Below are 19515 nucleotides of genomic sequence, written 5' to 3'. Positions count from 1 at the left end.
ATTGTATTTTTGTTCCAATCAAATCAAAACCCTTGAGACTGCCATATGGTTTTAGAAAATACATTTGAGTTGGGCATGCTGGCTCATGCCTGTAATCACAGTACTTGGAAAGCTGAGACAGAAGGAATACAAGTTTGAGGACAGTCTCAGAAACATAGTGAGACTCTCAACAATCTAGAAACCCTTTTTAAAAATAAAATAGGGCTGGGCGTGGTGGCGCATGCTTGTAATTCCCGAGCTTGAGAGGCGGAGACAGGAGGATTGTGCTGGTTCAGAGCCAGCCTTGCTGGCTTAAGAGACCCTATTTCCAAATAAAAAATATAAAAATAGGTCTGGGAGTGTAGCCCAGAGATAGAAGGGCTTCCAGGAACACCAGTACCACAAAAAATAATAAATAAATAAATAAATAAATAAATAAGAAAATAAAATAGGGCTGAGGGTGTAGCTTGGAACTGGAATACCTCCAAGTTCAATCCTTGATACTACACACACACAAAAAAAGACATATTTTTGTCTTTTAAAACATGAGTTACTCAGTTCATTAACTGGTGCCACAATGCAATAAACCAAGTGTATTTGGAGGTTCTTTGTAGTAGAGAAATCTCACAAATATGTTAACTGGTTGCACAAGATAAATAATTTTGTCATAGTATGAGATAAATGAGAGTGGTGATAAATGTGTAAAGGGCTATCTCATCACTTGAGAAAATAAAGAAAGCAAACAGTATTGCCATGGTTAGGAGTTTCAGTAAGGCACAGGGTTTCTCAACCCACTATTGACACTGTGGGCCAGGTAATTCTTGGAAGCACATCTAGCTTCAAGTCACTAACTGCCAGTAGAACTCTGTTTCTGATTATAATAACTAAATAAATAAATAAATAAATAAATAAATGGTGAAGTATTTGCCAAATGTCTTTGGGGGCAAATTTTGCCCTGATTCTTAACTGCTGAGGTATACTGCATAAAACCCCCAAAAGTCATGTTCCATGTACTCAAGATAGAATGAGTTGAAGAAACAGGCTCATGGAGAACTTGGTTGTTGAAAATGATTTGGGGATGGAATTTTATTTAAGAAACATTGTAATTAAGGCATAGCTCTTATATGTTTTTTGTGTTGGTGAAAAATATATCCTTTCTAAAATCTAAAGTTAAATAAGTATAGTAGGAATACAAAAATTGCTGGTGATAAATCGGGCATGGTGGCACATGCTTATACTCCCAGTATTTGGGAGGCTGAGACAGGAGGATCCGGGTTTGTGGCCAGCCTCAGCTACTTAGTTGCGACGGACCAGCTCGGTCAGAGCACTGAAAGCCGTTCGGGACTTAGTTCCTGGAAGGTGATACAAAGGCTTCGGCTGTAGTTCTGCAGAGGCTTCTCTGCAGTGATTTTTCCCTTTTTATGAAATAAACTCCTTCAAGTTTCTGTTTATGACGCTAAAAGTGGAGATTCCTCTCCGGGAAAAATCTGAAATGACTGGAAACAGACAACTGCCTCTCGTGCAATTGACACTTTATTTTCCAAAACCAAGATTATTTCTATTTTTCCCCAAAGAAGTTAATAGTAAAAAAGTGTAAACACCAAAGGACAATAGTGAAGGACAAGCAAACAAGGTAAAAGGACACTGGTCCGGCATTCAGGATTAGCTCCGGATCCTGTGATCAAGTCCAGCCCCTTGGCCTTGTATATGAGTGCTTCAGAGGGTAAATTCCACACCCAGAATCTTTTGAGGAATTTAGTTCTTAGAGTCATCTTCAACCCTTTCAGAACATTCCATTCCTAGGGCTTAGTCCAATGTCCTCCTCTGTCTAGTAAGCTGGCTGAGGACAAAATCAGAGTCCCCGGCTTTAGGGTACAGTCATGAAGGTGTTTGGTGAGGGAGTCAGATGAGCGAGTATGTCTTTATGGCCGTCCAGAGGGCTTTGATAGACGTCTGTCTGTAACACCATCTGATGCCTGAAAACTCCAATCCTATGAAACAACACTTAAAATATTTTTTAGCAGATATGGCCAAAAAGCACACGCGATTTAATTCCTATAACTATTCTTTGATAAATATCATTGCAGACTTTGGAGTCTTTAGATTTAATTGTCAGATATACTCCTCTAGCTGCTACCTGCTGCTGAGCACACAAGCGGTAGGCTTATTTGAAACCTATTCCTCTTTTAATAATCTATCTTCATCACATACCACAAACCTTATTGCGACCTGCTTTTAATCTTCTGATTTTTATCTTGGTTCTTTCTTTCCCATTTGGGACAATCTTAGAATAAACTTTTCTGCATACAAAATGCTTTCTTATTCTCACAAGATTTCCTTTCTTTATTTCCATCAAAACTCCATACCTGCACACTTATTATATCTGTCTTTTGTTCTGACATAACCATTTCTTAACCAGGTTGCGCCTCCCTGTCTCCGGGCAGTGCACGTACTAGGTGCAAAGGTCAAGAATCTTCCTAGCCTTTGGCTCTATTTTATTGGACAGTATTAGTTGCTCATCAACTAGGGTGCTTTAAAGCCGCACACAAAGTTTACCTTTCTTTTGCCCAAGCTGGGTCCCAGAGGAGAGGAGGTAAACAGAGGCACCAGTTGCCTCCCTTGCAGTTTTTAGGGCTAATGGCTTCAGCTGTCTCCTAAGGCTTTTACTATAGGTTAATGATTAGGATGAAGGTCAAAGATAGGGAGGAATTCTACGTTGTAATTGCTGCAGCTTGAATGCTTTCACAGCACCTAAACTCTGACTAGATTTTATTATAGCTTGGAGCAAGGCAGGGGGCGTCTAAAGGCCCAGACATATTACTAGAAAATTTATCTTCTGGCCGGGCATGGTGGCGCACGCTTGTAATCCCCGCACTTGGGAGGCGGAGACAGGTGGATCGCGCAGGTTCGAAGCCAGTCGCGCTGGTGTAAGAGACCCTGTTTCAAAAGTATAATATAGGTCTGGGAGTGTAGCCCGGAGGTAGAAGGGCTTCCAGAAAACTCAGTACCACCAAAAAAAAAAAAAAAGAAAAGAAAATTTATCTTCCATGGACTTAATTTCTCCCACAGTCCTAATTTTTTGGGACCCCACTTTACATCACTGGAGCCATTAGTATAGAATCATTACCAAAAGAATAATAGCTTATAAAAGAATATCTAAGAGCAAGGAGTACTCTGGCCAGAGACATCACCTTCCCCTCGGGGCTTGCTTTCTTTAAGCATTGCCACATCATACGCACAGGGTAACGCGCGCAGACGCCAAGGAAGACAAGGCAGTGGCACTTAGTGAGGACCTCTGCAACTTATGATACCTGTTTCAAAAAAAAAGAATAAAAAATAGGGCTGGAGGTGCAGCTCAGAAGTAGAATGCCCCTGGGCTCCATCTCCAGTACCACACACACACACAAAAAAAGCTGGTGATAGAGATTAACTTTTATTTCACTTCCTTCAAAAACCTTACAAAGATATGCAGGGTCCAGAGTTATTCTCCAAGATTAATTGTGTAGTAGGTTGGGGGGATTATTTTGGCTCTAACTTCGCATTTGCTTAAGTTTGACTAGGTAGCGACATGCGTAACAGACCAAGTGGCGCTTGCAGTAGAGACTGCATTCAGCAAATAGCCTTGTCCTCCTTTACATTCCCCAACCTCCCTTGCAGTTCAGTTGTGTAACTAGTTCTCTCTAGATCAATGGGAATTGACTTAACTTTGAGGCTGAGGAAGTTAGAGGTCAGAGTGTCTCTTCTATCCTTCTCTCCTTACTCCCATCAAAGTGATATGGGGCCTTGACGATACATGTCATCCTGAACCAAAGAAAAGGCTGCCCCTTTACTTCATGTGCTCTCTTCTCCTCTTCTGGAAAAGCTATTAGTTGGACATTAGACTGTCTGTCTACTTAATTTTTTTTTATTTTTTCAAGCAACATCCCCTTATCTATTTTTCTGCTTTCTAGAGATCAGTTGGAATTTGACCACATAGAAGAGAAGACTCAGCTAAGATCAGGAATCACAACTAGTTGCTTTTCTTCATGTGAATGATGTTGTGGTCAGGGAGCTCGTGCACATGACGTAAACAGTTACCTAAAATGGAGTTCTGCATTTTCTAGGGCATTCTGCTTGGGAGGAAATTCAGGAGATTTGGAGGGTATTTTTGCAGTATATAAAAGATGAAATGGCAAGACTTCAGATCTGGAGGTGATATCTATATCTCTATATCTATCTATCTATCTATCTATCTATCTATCTATCTATCTATCTATCTATCGTGTCTATAGTGTGTGGCCATTAGGAACCTGTCTTCTGGTGCTTACTGCCTGGGTGTGAATCCCAGTTTTGGCATTTAATAGCTATTTGATATCTAGTAGGTTACATAAATGCTCTGGTCTGACTTTTCTTATCTGTAAAGTGGATGTCACTACCTTATAGGTTGAAAGTGTTTAATAAATATAATCTTAGAAGAGTACCTGTTCTATAAAATACTATACTTCCCCTTCTATCTCTCCTCTCTCTCCTCTCTCTCTTTCTCTTTTTCTTCCCTTACAGTACTTTTTATTGTAAATGGTGTGTAGAGGTTTGATGTTACTGCTAATTGGGTTATAAATCAAAGTATTCATGTTAAGCCTATGAACTCGAGAATTTTTTGAGTGCTATATAATCTGTTGTATTTCTCATTATATAGTAGCTTCCCCTTATCTGTAGTTTCTCTTTCTGTGCTTTCAGATATCTGGAATTTACTCTGGTCTGAAAATATTAAGTGAAAACTCCAGAAGTAAACCTAGGTTTTAAACTGCTCTTCTTGGCTGTCTGTGTGAAGCTTTGCACTGTTCTGCATCCTGCCTGGGGTGTGAATCTCTCCTTTGTCTAGCCAGTTCACATTGCATTTGCTGCCTGCCCCAATGCAGTTGAGAGAGAAACTCTACATCGCATAATTTGATTACACTATATTATTATATTAAAATTTATTTTTAAGTTTTTCTACTTCTGGGGATTGAACCCTGGGCTTTTTGCATGTTAGGCATGCACTCTACCACTGATTTACACTCTCATCTGTGCTATATTTTATTATTTATTATTGTTAATTTATGATTGACACTAAATTATATATTAAACTTTATCATAGATATATGTTGGAAAAACCTTATATATCTGGGGTTCAGTACTTTCTGCAGGTTCAGGCATTCCCTGGGGGGCTTTGAATGCATCCTCCTTGGATCAGGGGAGACTACTATTTGTATATGCTGACAGTATAAGTCACTTAAACGCTTTCATAATTCTAGTAGTTGCATCTTTTCTACTGGGCACAGGATTACTGCTGACATAAATATCACTTATAGACTAAGAAAAACTGCCCTTCCTCTGGGCAGTTATATCTCCCTGCCTCTGTGCCTGTTTTGGAGAGCAGATCAGGGACTGGATTTCATTCTCACTGGCCAGTGATCAAGTCCTGCAGTAGTCAGTGCGCAGGTCCGGGCAGGGCCCTGACTGGGCATTACCAACGGAAGGAAGCCAGGCTTTGGAGAACCAAATCTCACCCTCCAGGGTCAAATATGACATTGGGAATGGATTGGATTCCTAACAACTCCTTCACTTACTGCTTCGATTTCTGTGTTCTCTTGCTGATCTTAGAGGGCAGACTGGTATGTTGAACCCATCACTTCAAGGCCTAGGTGGAAGAGGGAACCACCAGATATATCATTCAGTTTTTAATAGCCATATTTATATTTTTGAATCCTTGAGATTGGATGAGACTGCTTAGGAATAATGAATGGAGCATGAGGACAAAAAATCCCAGACCTGAGCTCAAGATCTCAGACTTTCAAAGAGCAATTGAAAGTATAGGGTGGAGAGAGGAGACTGAAAGGTAGTACTTAATGAGAGAGGGAAAGGGGAGGTAAAGTTGTCACAGAATGTAGGAATGAAAGAGAAAACCAAAGCCTGTGCTTTGTGATAGCCATGGAGGTAACTGGGTTGTGCAAATCACAGTAATTCATGACCAAGGGAAAGTAATACTATCGTTTCTGCTGCCTCATGGATCTACCTCCTGTCTCATAGGTCCAGGCCTCCGACGCAGATGCAGGACTCTATGGCTTTGTTGAGTATTCTCTGTATGACGGATTCCAAAGTGACGGAGCACCTCCCGCATTCCAGATCGACCCACACGACGGACGAATCTGTGTGGCTCAGGATATTGACAGGGAGAGGGATCCGGCCACCTTTGACCTCCTGGTGAAAGCTAAGGATGGGGTAAGTCTTCATGTGTGAAATCTCACACATCCTAAGAAGTGATGTGTATGTCACAGGGTACCAATGATTACCAACAATTGGCAGATCCTGTTTCACATACCCACCATCTCTTCCCTTTGCTGGAGTGTTTTGAAGCAAATATCGGACATTATGTCATTTAATTCATTATTAATTAAATAAAATCTTTAACAGATAATGACTTTCATAAAGCATAACTACAATACATTAACAGTAATTCTTTGATAGCATTTAATATCCACTCCATGTTAAATTTCATGGATTACCTAAGCCTATCTTTTAATAATTGGCTTATTTGAGTTCACATCCAAATAAGTTCACAAATTGATTTGATTGATCTAACCTTTAAGTTTCAATCTATAAGAATCAGCCCTCCTTTGCTCCTATGGGTTTTTCTTTTCTTTTTAAAAATTCAGAACTATTCCTATATTTATATTTTTATATTTTTAAATAAGATCTCCTTTGGCTTTTTTTTTAATAAAGAAATCGGAGCCGGGTGTGGTGGTGCACGCTTGTAATCCCCACACCTGGGAGGCTGAGACAGGAGGATCACACAGGTTCTAAGCCAGCCTCAGCTACTTAGTGAGGCTCCCAGTAACTTAGTGAGACCCTGTTCCCAAAAATAGGTCTGGGAGTGTAGCCCAGAGGTAGAAAGCCTCTGGGTTCCACCCCCAGTACCACACATACAAAAAATAATCAGGTTATTTGTCCTGTAAAATTTTCACCTGCTGAATATGGCTGATTACATCCTGGGACTATTAACCTTTATCTCCACTATTTCCCATGAATTGGCATCTTAAGCTATGGACCTGATTAGTGTCAGAATCATTTAGGTGGTGCCATGTGACCCTTACTGTATCCACAGACACAAGCTATTATTGCATTCGGGATTGCAGAATGAAGATTTTTGAATTTTATTATTCTTTTTGAATTTTCTGATATAAACTACTTTATTATCCTGAAATGTTAACACACAGGAATCACAGCAAAATGCTTATTTCTCTTCTCCATTTTTTTGAATGGTGAGTTGGTGCTTTAATTATCTTCAAAGGTGGTTCTTTTATCCCTAGTTTGATTATAAATTTCTGATTTTTTATATAGTTGGTATGTTTCAACACATGTTAACTTTATCATTTCTGAGGTTCATATTGACCCAAATTTGATCAGTGGAAGCACCTTCAATATATGCCAATAACTTTGACATATAAAATGCATACAAACTAGATATTGGTGATTTATGCCTATAATCCCAGGGGGTTGCAATTTTTTTTTAAATTTTTTTTTTTAAATTGGTGCACTGTATTCATACATCATAGTGGGATACATACTTTTGTAGACATACATGCACACATTGCCCAGTCAGCCCCCACCCGATCCCCACCCCATTCTCTCCCCATCCCTCCCTCCCATGCTTGGCTTAGTGATTGACATCTAGTATTATAGCAATTTATCAAAAATTAAAAATGATAATCTCACATAACAGTTTCATTTGTCTGATACCAAGCTTTTGATGACCTAAAGATAACATTTCAATATTTCTTTTTGCTTTCTTTCTTACCAGAGAATATTTTTTTTCTATTTTTTAGGTGAAACTATCATATATTTATATATTTATTTTTCAGAAAAAAAACTATCCTAATATGGAATATGGACTCTAGGTACCCACAACGATCTTGAAAAAGAACAAAGCTAGAAGATGTATATTTTCTGATTTCAAGCCATATAAAGCTACAATAATTGAAACAGTGTAGTAATATTCTAAAGGCAGATATATAAACCATTGGAGTTAAATAAAATCCTAGAGCTAAATTCTTCCCTATATTGTCAAGTTATTTTTAACAAGGTTTCCACGAACATTTGGTGGTGGGAATAATAATCTTTTAACTAAATATTATTGAAAAATAATAATTACATGGAAAAGAATAAAATTGGACCCTTACCTAATCCCATATACAAATATTAACTCAAAATAGATAAAAGACCTAAATATAAATCTTAAGACTATAAACTTTTAGGAGAAAATCTGGGTTATAAAACCTCACAACATTGAAATTGGCAGTGATTTCTTGGTTATGATTTCAATGGCACAGGCAACAGAAGAGTATACAAACTCCCTAAAAAAATAAAAAACATATTGTATATCCAAAGACAATGTAAACAGAGTTAACAGTTACTAATAGAATGGGATAAAATATTTCCAAATGCTATATCTGAAGGTATATTAATATTCCAACTAGAAATCCTAAAAATTAACAAACAATAAAGGCAAACACTACCCTTTAGAGATAGGTAAAAGACTAACATAAATAATGAATCTCCACAGATAACCAATCTTAGTTGTCTGTTGGATGGAAAATCTTGTTTCTCTAGTTCTGATGTGTGTTATCTATTTCTTCTTTGTAGTTAATCTCTTTAAGTATTTTCTCTAGTGCTGGTTTTGAAGACATAAATTCCTTCAGTTTCTGTTTGTCATGGAAGCTTCTTATTTCTCCATCTAATTTGATAGAAAGTTTTGCTGGGTAGGAAATTTTTGGCTGGAAGTTGTTTTCTTTCAAAATTGGGAATATGTTACTCCAAGCCCTTCTGGCTCTCATAACTTGGTTTGGGAAGTCTGGAGTGATTCAAATTGGTTTGCCTCTGAATGTCACTTGGCCCTTTGCTTTTGTTGCCTTTAAGATTCTCTGCTTGGCTTCCACATTGGTCATTTTGACAATTATGTGGCGTGGGGATCCTCTTCTCCGATCCTGTCTAAAGGGAGTTCTATAAGTTTCCTGGACCTGCGTATAGACCTCTTGCTCTATGTCTGGAAAATTTTCTGCTATTACTTCCTTGAAGAGATTGTTGATCCCTTTGGTTTCACTTTCTTTTCCCTCCTCTATTCCAATTATTCTTAGGTTAGCTCTCTTAAAATGGGCCCATATTTCTTCAATATCAGATTCCTGCTGTCGGATATTTTTTCCTAGATTAGAAACTATGCGTTCATTTTTGGAATGATCATCTTCTAAGAGCGAGATTCTGTTCTCCATGTGTTCTAATTGGTTGTTTGTGCTTTGAATTGAGGCCTTTACTTCATTAATTGCATCCTTTATCTCTTTTTGGCTCTCTCTGAGTTCTTTTCGAAGCACCTCTATTATTTCTACAGTTATTTTCCTGATTTGATCTTCTAGAAATCTCTGATTTTCTGTTTTATCGGGTTCTGATGTTGTGGGGTTGTGAGCATTGATTGCTCCAGTATTATTCCTCTTTCCCATGATTTCGGAAGTTTGTGCCTTCTCTGGGTTCTTCCCTTGGGTCACTATGACTTCACTTAAGGTGCTCTGGATCTCGAGTCTGTAGTATCTCAGACCCCACTACTCCTTTACTGGGTTGTATCACAGAGTCTCCGACCCAGAGAGTCGATAGAGGCTGCTTTAGACTGTGGGGGGTGCCTGGTTGCACGTTCTCCTATGGTGTGATATATCTGCCACCGCCCCTCTCCCGCTGGGTCAAGTCCCAGTGAGTACAGTACTGGGATTTCTCCTCTGGAGCCCGCAATTTGACTCACTGTTCTTGAGTACGCAGATGTAGCTGTACTGGATTCGGTGAATTCTCTGCTGCTGCCGCCAGTGGCAATATGGCGCCGCTGCTACGCCCTCGGCTGTGGGGCTGGCGTTTTTTTTTTCTTGGTTTTGATTTCCACTCTGAATCCCTGCAGCGTGTGCTGAGCTCAGCCACTGCGAGCTTTAGATGCTTCCTGCGCCGAGAAATCCCGCCTGGCTGTTCTGCAGCGGCTCCCCTCGGCTTGTTGTGGCCGTCCCGTGAACTCGCCGGTGCCACCGGCAGTATGGCTGCTGCCGCGTCCTCGGGCGTGAAGCCGCTTCCTCAGGCGTGAGGATCTCCTCTGTGGCTCTGTTCTCAGTCCGCTTTCTCTCTGGAGCCTGGTGATTTTTTTTGTTTTCCTGGTGATGTTGTTTTCTGGCTTTGAAAGGCGCTGATTTTGTGTTAATGGAGATTTGTTGTTAGCGGGGCTCTTAAGCCCCGCTTTTCTCGGTCGCCATCTTCCGCACTTGTCGGGGGTTGCAATTTTGAGGCCAGTGCATGGTAACTTAGCAAGACCTTCAGCAATTTAATGAGACCTTGCTTCAAAAGAAAAAGGGCGGGGTCGTATCTCAGAAGTAGAATGCCCCTGGGTTCAATCCTTACACACACACACACACACACACACACACACACACACACATACACACACACGTATATAGAGTGTAAATAAAAAATGAATAACTCAATGGATTTTTGAAAACTGGACACACTCAAGGAAGCAGATGAAGGCACAAAACCAGCTCTAGTAGCCCCCTCTTGGCCTTTTGTTGTAACTTTCCTTCCCCGTCTATACTTACCTTTAAGGATAACTATATTGAGAATTGATGATCTCCTCCTCCTCCTCCTCCTCCTCCTCCTCCTCCTCCTCCTTTTCCTCCTCCTTCTTCTCCTCCTACTCCTCTTCCTTCTCCTCTTCTTTCTCCTCTTCTTCTTCCTCCTATGCCTTCCACAATTGACTTCTAACACCAAACCTTTTATGCAAACTTTTTAACTTTCAGTGAATGTGATCATACACTGTGTTCCTAGTTTCTTTTGCTGAACATTATTTGTGAGAATTATTTGTGCTTTTGTGTGTAGTAATAATTCATTTATTCTCACTGTTTTATAGAATGTCTTTATGTGAATACATGATAACTTTCTATTCTATAATTGATAGTATCCACTTTAGGGTGTTATGAATAGTCCTACAAACAACCTTTTCAAAATTAAATTTATCTTTAACTGGTACATATAAAAACATAAAATTGTACATATTAATGGGTTATAGGCAATTTTTTGATTCTCATACACATTGTGTGATGTTTAAATCCAGTTAAACATATTTATCTCAAATTACAAACATTTATCATGTCTTTATCATTTTCTAGCCTTCTGAAACATACAGTACATTACTGTTCTTTACAGCCATCCTATAATATCACACCAGAATTTCTTGCTCCTGTCTAACTGTAACTTAGTGACCACTGGCCGGAATTTCCCCTTTGTTCCTGCCCTACTTCCACTAGCATATGGTAATCACCATTCTACTCTCAGTTTCTCTAAGATCAATGTTTATAGATTCCCCCTATAAGTGAAACCATATGGCACTTATCTTTATCTTGCTTTCTTCACTTAATACAGTGACTTCCAGTTTCAGTCATTTGCAAATGACAGGATTGCATTTTTTGTGACTGAATGTTACTCCATTGGGTATATGTACCACACGTACTTTATCTAGTCATCAATTGATAAACACAGGTTATTTTTATTTCTTGCATATTGTAAAAGTGCTACAGTGAACACAGAAGTTCACATGTCTCTTCAGCATACTGATTTTATTTCTATTGGTAATATACCCAATAATGAGATGACTGGACCAAAGAGAAGTTCTATTTTTAATTTTTTGAGAAGCTTCTGTATTGTTGCATAGTAGCTAAGCTAATTTACATTTCTACCAACAGTGTGCAAGGGTTCTATTTCACATCCTGGCCTGCACTTGTTATCTTTAGTTTTTTTATAATAGTTATTCTTACTGGGGTGAGGTGATACAGTCTTGATTTGCATTTTCTGATATGTTGAGAATTTTTTTTATATACCAGTTGGCCATTTGTATGTCTTTTTTCTTTGATAAATGTCTATTTAGGCCTATTTCCAATTTTAAAATTTGGTTGTTTGTTTGCCACTGAGGTTTTGGAGTTTCTTATAGCCTAGATATCAACCCTTTGTCAAATGTATAATTTGCAAATATTTCCGCTCATTCTGTAGATTGTATTTTCACTGTTTCCTTTGCTATAGAGAAGTTTCCTAATTTTGTGTAATCCCATTTGCCTATTAACATTCTTATACTTGTTATCTTATCAACAGATGTAAGCATTTTGGGGTTCTTTTTTTTTTTTGGTGGTACTGGGGTTCCTGGAAACCCTTCTACCTTCTGGCTACACTTCTAGACCTATTTTTATACTTTTTTTATTTGGAAACAGGGTCTCTTAAGCCAGCGCGGCTGGCTTCAAACCTGTGCAATCCTCCTGTCTCCGCCTCCTAAGCGCGGGGATTACAAGCGTACACCACCATGCCCAGCTTTGATGTAAGCATTTTTGTTGAATATTTATTTGTGACTAGAGTGGTATCTGAGTCAGCTTTTGTGCTGTTGTGACCAAAATATCTGACAAGAACAACTTAGAGGAGGAAAGGTTTGCTTGGGGCCGTGGATCCCGGGTTTTCAGAGTCCAGTCCATGGTTGGAGCACTCCACAGCAGCAACACTGTGGTGCTATGCAGAGGGAAGCCACTTTCAGCCTGTGGCAGCTAGAAACAGAGTGAGAGGCCAAGGCCCAGTGACCCGGCTCCTCGGCCTGCTCAGGTCCTGTACCTTGCTTGTGATGTTTCCTATCTAAACCAAACGGCTAGGTCATAAGAAAGCCAAACAACTTTTCAGAGTGGTTGAACCAATTTATACTCCCACCAAGAGAGTAGGAAATCTCACTGGCTTCACATTCTTCCTAAGAGTTGGTTTTTAGTATCTCTTTAGTTTTAGCAGTTCTGGTGCCTGTATAGTGGTATATTACACAGTGGAGACTGATTTTACATTTCCTTGATGACTAATAAATTGAACATTGCAGTGACTTTGTATAACTTGTTTTGTGATGTGCCTATTTGATTGTTTACCTGTTTTCCATTGCATTGGTCTTTTTCTTATTGGTTTATATGAGTTCTTTATATTTTTGACATGCAAGTTCTTTGTCGGATATACTTGCTCCGTATATTTTCTTATTCTGTGGCTGTCCTCTTCTTGTTCTTAATGGTTTCTTTTGAGTACTGGAAGTTCTTAATTGTACTAGAACGCATTTTATCGATTTGTTTCCTTTTATAGCGAGTGATTTCTTGTGTCCTTTTAAACAAGCATTTGCCTACCTTAGGGACATGAAGTTGTTGTCTTCCAAAAGCTTTGTTTGGTTTGACCTTTCACACTTAGATTTTCAATCTAATGGTAGGAAGTTTTATTCATCTTCTTTCAGTATAAGCATTCAATTAACTCAGCACCAGTTGTTGAAATGATCAGTCTCTCTTCAGTGTGCTGGAGTGTCACTAATTGTCACAAATCACATGATTGTGTTTGAGTGTGTCTACTTCTGGACACCCTCTTTTTAATCTATTCTTCTGACTTCCTACTAGCAACGTATTCTCTTAATTATTTCAGCTTTATATTAGATTATGGTAACCTGTCCTTTCATCCTTATCCTTATTCAATTGCCTTGACTATTTCTGACCATTTACCTTTCCAAATGTTTTCAAAACATCTTGTTGAATTTCATTACATTACATTAAAGGTGACTTCCTATGCATGCTCTTCAACCCTTTGATTTTTATTTTACTTACCTTATTTTAAAAACTTTCCTTTTTACCTTTTATCTGCTTACAACTCCTTTGTATAGATATATACTGCTAACACCTTTCTTTTTTTTTTTTTTTTGGTGGTACTGGGGTTCCTGGAAGCCCTTCTACCTCTGGGCTACACTCCCAGACCTATTTTTATATTTTTATTTAGAAACAGGGTCTCCTAAGCCAGCGCGCGCGGCTAGCTTCGAACCTGCGCGATCCTCCTGTCTCCGCCTCCCAAGTGCGGGGATTACAAGCCTGCGCCACCACGCCCGGCACTGCTAACACCTTTCTGATGTAATTTTTCTCTTTTAAATTAGCGGGAGAATCTTCCTAATTAAAACATGAGTGATTGGAGGAAATGAATCTAATTACATCTATAACAAGTGAACATACGGACACTACATGCAATAAAGTAATTTATATTTAATAAAAATACCCTTGTTCTATTTGGTTTGATTTTTGTCAACATCTTACTATTTGGTTGCAGAAATTCCTGATTCTATATAAAAGTGTGTAGAATAAAATAGAAATAAACAGAGGAATTTAGATTAATGTAAGTTTTTATAATTATTTAAAGTCCAATATGTGGACACAAATATTTATCTAAGGCTTTAAAATGTATTCTCAATATATTTTAGGACAACTATAAAAGGCCATCCTAAAATCAAGTAACCAATTTAAATCCAGCAGTGCAATGGCTGAGCATTCATTTCTAATCAGTTGGTTCCAAATGATTTTGTAATAGTGTATAAAAATCATACAAATAAGATCATTTGATGCCAGAAATTATCTACTTCTCAGAAGTCACACGGTAATTAGGAGCACTGCAGTGGAATTTAAAAAATCAGTGCAGGTATTTAAACTCCTTTACCTACCTCTGTTTTCACATGCTACAGGCTTACTTCAAGAGGAGTGGAGCCCAGTTTTGCCACTCAAATTCAACTTTAACCCTCCATAAAGCTTTCCCACACTGAGCAAAAGTGGTACATTATTGTTTCCCAACCACAAGGTATATTATGTTAAAAGTAGCTAATTAACTTTTGCTAATTTTTAGAAACCAAACAAGAGATAATCTGTAGGATGATGATGTTTGGTAAATCGGAACTTTCTGTAAATCTCCTTGTTTCATGGAGAGAAAACGCTCCACAGAAGTGCAGAGTATTCTAGTTGATTAGAACTGAAACATCCTACCTCATATTTAAATTCTCACACTTCTTCTCAGGCGATCTAATCTTAAACCCACCCTGGCCCAGGGGAGAGCTGCTCTGCACCCTGCTGTTTTAATATGGGTTTATATTATTATTTACATATGCTAAGGACTGCAGATCAGGAGGCAACTGCCATTGAAGAAATGGTTAATATTCATATATCCCAAAAGGGAGGGTGTGCTGCCATGTACCAGCATGCTGCCACAAAATACCCTGTTGGCCAGGAAGCACAGGACAGAGGGAAGACTGAACTGGTTTTAGGGGAAGGCATAGCAAGCCAGTTGAGGACTGGCTACTTTGAGCAGTTTTGCCTAGTACTGGGCCCTGGGGCAATCGGTGCAGGGGGGTAGTGCCCTGGGACGTAAAAGGCTGAAAGGGCCATGGTTGGGATGTGGGCTCTGAATCTGCTGGCTTGCATTTGAACAGTGAAGAATTGGCTAACCTGGGGAAGGGCAATTCCTCTGAGGTCATTGGACTCCAGAGATGAAAGCATCGGAATACAGAAAATAGGAGAGAAGGCCAATGCACTCCCCTGGCATGATTCCTAGGAAGAGGAGACAAAGGGCTCATCAGGACTCCTGGGATATTGGGGATATACAAAAACAAAACAGAACAGAAAAAAACCCAACCAACCTTTGTAGCCACCTTGTTTCTACTCCATTTTGTTTTAAATAATAGTGATACTGAGGGAATTCACTGCTCAACTTTTGTCTCAGAGAGGCATCTTAAGTCCTCAAAGGAAGTCTTTGTCTTGGTACTACCTCCTTCCAACCCTTTCTTACCCTTTGTATCAGAACCCTGCTGTCTGGGGTGGGCCTTGCCAGCACAGCTCAGTACTAGGCCAACAGCCTGTGAGCTTGTCATCATGTGGCACCATAGGTTCCACCAACAGCTGCCACGCGTCGTCATCCTCCTGACACTTTCCTCTCTGCTCTCACCATCCTCTTTGACTTCATCTCCACTCTCTTCCTGGTGTGTCTCCCTCGATGCTTTTTGGATCCATCTCCACCCAAGTCTTCCTTGCTCTTGTGAAGGCCCCGGCACAAGAAGCCATTGAGAGTCACCTGCTTCAGATTTGTGCTTCTAAATGTTAAACAGCCCACATTTCAGGCCCTTGTGGCTCTATGAGTGTGGCCATCGGCTTCCTCAGAACGATTTTCATTTTTCCCATTGGCCTGGGGCAAAGAGCACTTGCTTAAGTCCATCAAGGCCCCTGGTCTGTGGTCACCACTCTTGCCACCTCCGGGTGCTCTTAGTCAGCCTTCCCCACATTCCTGCTTGCTGCCCATCACCTTTGAACGCCACATTTTGTCTTGTCTGTTTCTGGGTCCCTTCATCTGTCCCACAAACCAACAGTCCTTTGTCTCATCACAGAAGTGCAGATCACAAAAGAGTCACCCTCCAAGTTACCTTCCTCATCGCAGACACCCCATGGACAGTATCTGATGATTCAGGGTCACAGCCACCAAAAAGCCAGAGCGTGGAGTGAGCTTTGCACTTTGGACTGAGGTTTAATCCTAGCCCATACCCATTCGCCTTTTCCTTTCTTAGAGGAGAAACATTTGTATCCAGGGTGTGTTCATCTGCATTTCTCTCCAAAGATCTTGATCCTGCCTAGGAAAGGGGTGTGCTTTTGGCAGTTCTAGGTAAAGATACACAGGCCCCTTGTGCTCTCACAGAAGCAACCATAAAGACTTTGTCTTGTCTTCCAGGGCCCTGTCTGATGTCCACTCTGACCTTACAGAATGATTTGACTTGTGCCCAGGTCTTGGTAGCCAAATGCAGTACCCAGACATCCGTGTAGTGATAGGACTGCTCTGCCTCGAGGGGAGCAGACTCTCTTACAAAGACTCACAGCTGTTTGTGGTCTTGAAGCTGCACCACAACCTGGAGAGCACAGCACTTTAGAGGTGCGCTGAGACTTCCCACCAGTTCCAGTGTGCTTTCTGGTATCGTAGATACAGAGCTTGTTAGACAAACGAGTGTTTTGGCCATTGAAGTAGTCCCCTGTGAAAATGGGTCATTCTCAGGATGAGGATAAGGGAGTGTGTTCAGCCTTGCTGAAGGGGCATCGCGGTTTCTCCCATAATCATCTTTTTAGCATCACTTGGAAAAGGGTTGTCGGAGCTTCGCGGTCTCCTCCCCTGAGTGCTCCGACACCTTCTCCCTCATGGCTGTGCCTCTGTTTTCTTGCCCTTTTGCTCATCTTACAGGTCTGAGGGCCTGCGGAGGCCCAGAGAGGGAACTGTGCCTGGAGGCCCCCCTTAAAGCATGTCCTTTTGGGGGCAGGGCTTAGTGTGTGGCCAGGGTTGCATGTTTTGGGAGAGGTACTGGGGATTGAACAGATGGGCATGCTATCTCCAAGCTATACGCCAACCCTTTTTATTTTTTGTTTTGAAACAGGGTCTCTTTAAATGGCTGAGGCTGGCCTGGAACCTGCAATCTTCCCATCTCAGCGTCCCATCTACTGGGATTACGAGGATGTATTTTAAAGATAAATTCTAAAGAGTTTACTCTTTCCCCCTATAATAGGCTTTTAACAGCTTCTTAACCTTCACCTTGTTTTGACCCAAAACAGAGAGCAGGCAACATGTGTCTGTATATGAGTGAAGTAAATGTATACACACAAATATACATATACATGTGCAACCACGAATGTACATATGTGCATGTATAAGGTCATCCAGTGTGCTATGTTACTGCATAATCTTCATAAACCTATTCTGAGATAAACTGACAGTCAACAGGGTGAGCTCCGCCACCTCATAATGATGCAGGGCATGTCCCTAAGAAATGCAGCATCCGAAAGGTCAGTGAGTAACAGTGACGATAACAATGTTGGTAATGACTCAGAAGGCTGCCCTGGAAACAATGTAGATTGTATCCAGAGGGAATAAAAATTAACTCAGACAAGATCTGTTAGGTTCAAGGTGTTGGAATTCAGGTCATAATGAATTTATTTAAAACAATAAACTGAACCTTGACAGAAGTGCTTCTATTTGCTACAATCACCTTGACAATCTATGGCTCTCCCTCTCATCCTTTCTCTTTCTAAGAAATGTCTTCCAAGCCCTGCATAAGAAAATTGCTGAGAACTCATTTGCTGTTGGTTCCTAAGAGATTTTTATCTACCAATAGAAGTATTTTTCTTAAAAAATAACCTAGATGTTCCGAGCTTCTTTGCCATTGCTCTATTTATCCTTGTGATGACTGTCAATATTTTTAAAAACTCAATCACTTCTCCTGTCCTACTGATGCTACTTCTGAAATAGTCTATTTCTGCTGCTGCCGCTGCTATTTATCTTGAGCACGGCAGCCACAATGAGTCTGCTATGAGATTACATAATGGAGCCAAATAATTGGATTACATTGGCAATCAGGTGTTTTTTTCTGATAAAATGCTATCATGTAATTATTCTGCTCTTGTACCTAACATTTTATTTCCTTTTCCCATAGATTTTAAGCAAATGGAACTCTCATCTGTTTATTAACATCCTTTCCCCATTTCTGCTACATCCTGAATTCTGTAGCTGAAATATATGTCTGAGATAAAGCTATTTTAACTTTATCTCACCACTGTAGGTTTAAGAGAGGATTATATCCGACTAACAATATAGAAAGTGAGTTGACTTAGTGCCTCTCCATTGTATTTATTCGTGACAAAGTTGGCTATTGAAATGATGCCACACAGCGTGTGTGTGATGCAGACTGAAACCAAAGAGAAAACTTGCTGAGTAAAAGGGAACATTCATTTTCATTCCAGTAGCTTGTTATCTCACTTTCTAAAAAGTGTCCAAGTGCTTATTCCTCTCTTCTGTTGCATGGATTATAACCCCCCAACCCATTTTCAGATTGCCCAGTTGCCTCATATTTACTTGTTAAATTGTCTGGATCATATGTAAAATAGACTGCCTGCTATTCTTTCATAAAGGATTAATTTTAAAATATCTGAAATACCATTTACTTCATTCGTCTCCAAAAATTAATCCTTCCTGCCATCCATTATTATTTCGATTTACATCCTCTTTAATCAGCTCCGTTCATGTCTTAATATGAATCTATGCATCTATCTCCTGATCGCCCCTAACGTTCTTCCAAACTCTTCTACCATGCCCTCTAGAATTCACGCTTCATCATCTAGCAAACTTCTTTATAAATGCTCTACTCAGCTTTTTGTCACTCTGACCAAAATACCTGACAAGCACAATTTTGGGGAAGAAAGATTTATCTGAGAATCATGATTTCAGATGTTTCTGAGCTCAGTCAGTGATCAGAAGGCTCCAGGCAGGGCCTCAGGGAATTGCAGAAGAAAAACTTCCCTCAGCTCAAGGGGAGCAGGAAGCAGAGAGAGCGAGCCAGGAAGTGGCCAGTGCATATATGGTCACCAAGGTCAGGCTCACCCCAGCCACCATCCTCTCCAGCCATGCCCACCGCTGAACCTGGCTAGCATGTCAAGTTCCAGAGCACATCTCAAATCCAAACCACAACATTAACTCGACCTGGGCTTTGGCTGTTCCCTTATCTTCTTACTCTAATTTAAAATAGCCTGCCCCTGAAGATAACATTTTCTTTCTGGCCTATGACAGGAATAGACAAAATTCTACCAATTACAAGCTGTAAAGTAGTAAGGGGTA

The 19515-nt window shown here is 40.1% G+C and overlaps 1 protein-coding gene across 1 annotated transcript in view; it reads left to right on the top strand.

The window, feature by feature from the left end:
- The window catches only part of DCHS2 (dachsous cadherin-related 2), a gene marked incomplete at both ends in the record, with an annotated part of 268447 nt that overhangs the window by 109806 nt on the left and 139126 nt on the right, over positions 1–19515 (top strand). The window contains one exon of the mRNA XM_080697380.1: positions 6034–6219. Within this exon, the coding sequence (XP_080553506.1) occupies positions 6034–6219 (186 nt within the window). The remainder of the gene's footprint in view (positions 1–6033; positions 6220–19515) is intronic.

The sequence above is a fragment of the Muscardinus avellanarius genome (genome assembly GCF_963383645.1).
Source record: "Muscardinus avellanarius genome assembly, chromosome: 6".
Classification (NCBI taxonomy): Eukaryota; Metazoa; Chordata; class Mammalia; order Rodentia; family Gliridae; genus Muscardinus; species Muscardinus avellanarius.
This window is presented reverse-complemented; position numbering and strand designations above follow the sequence as displayed.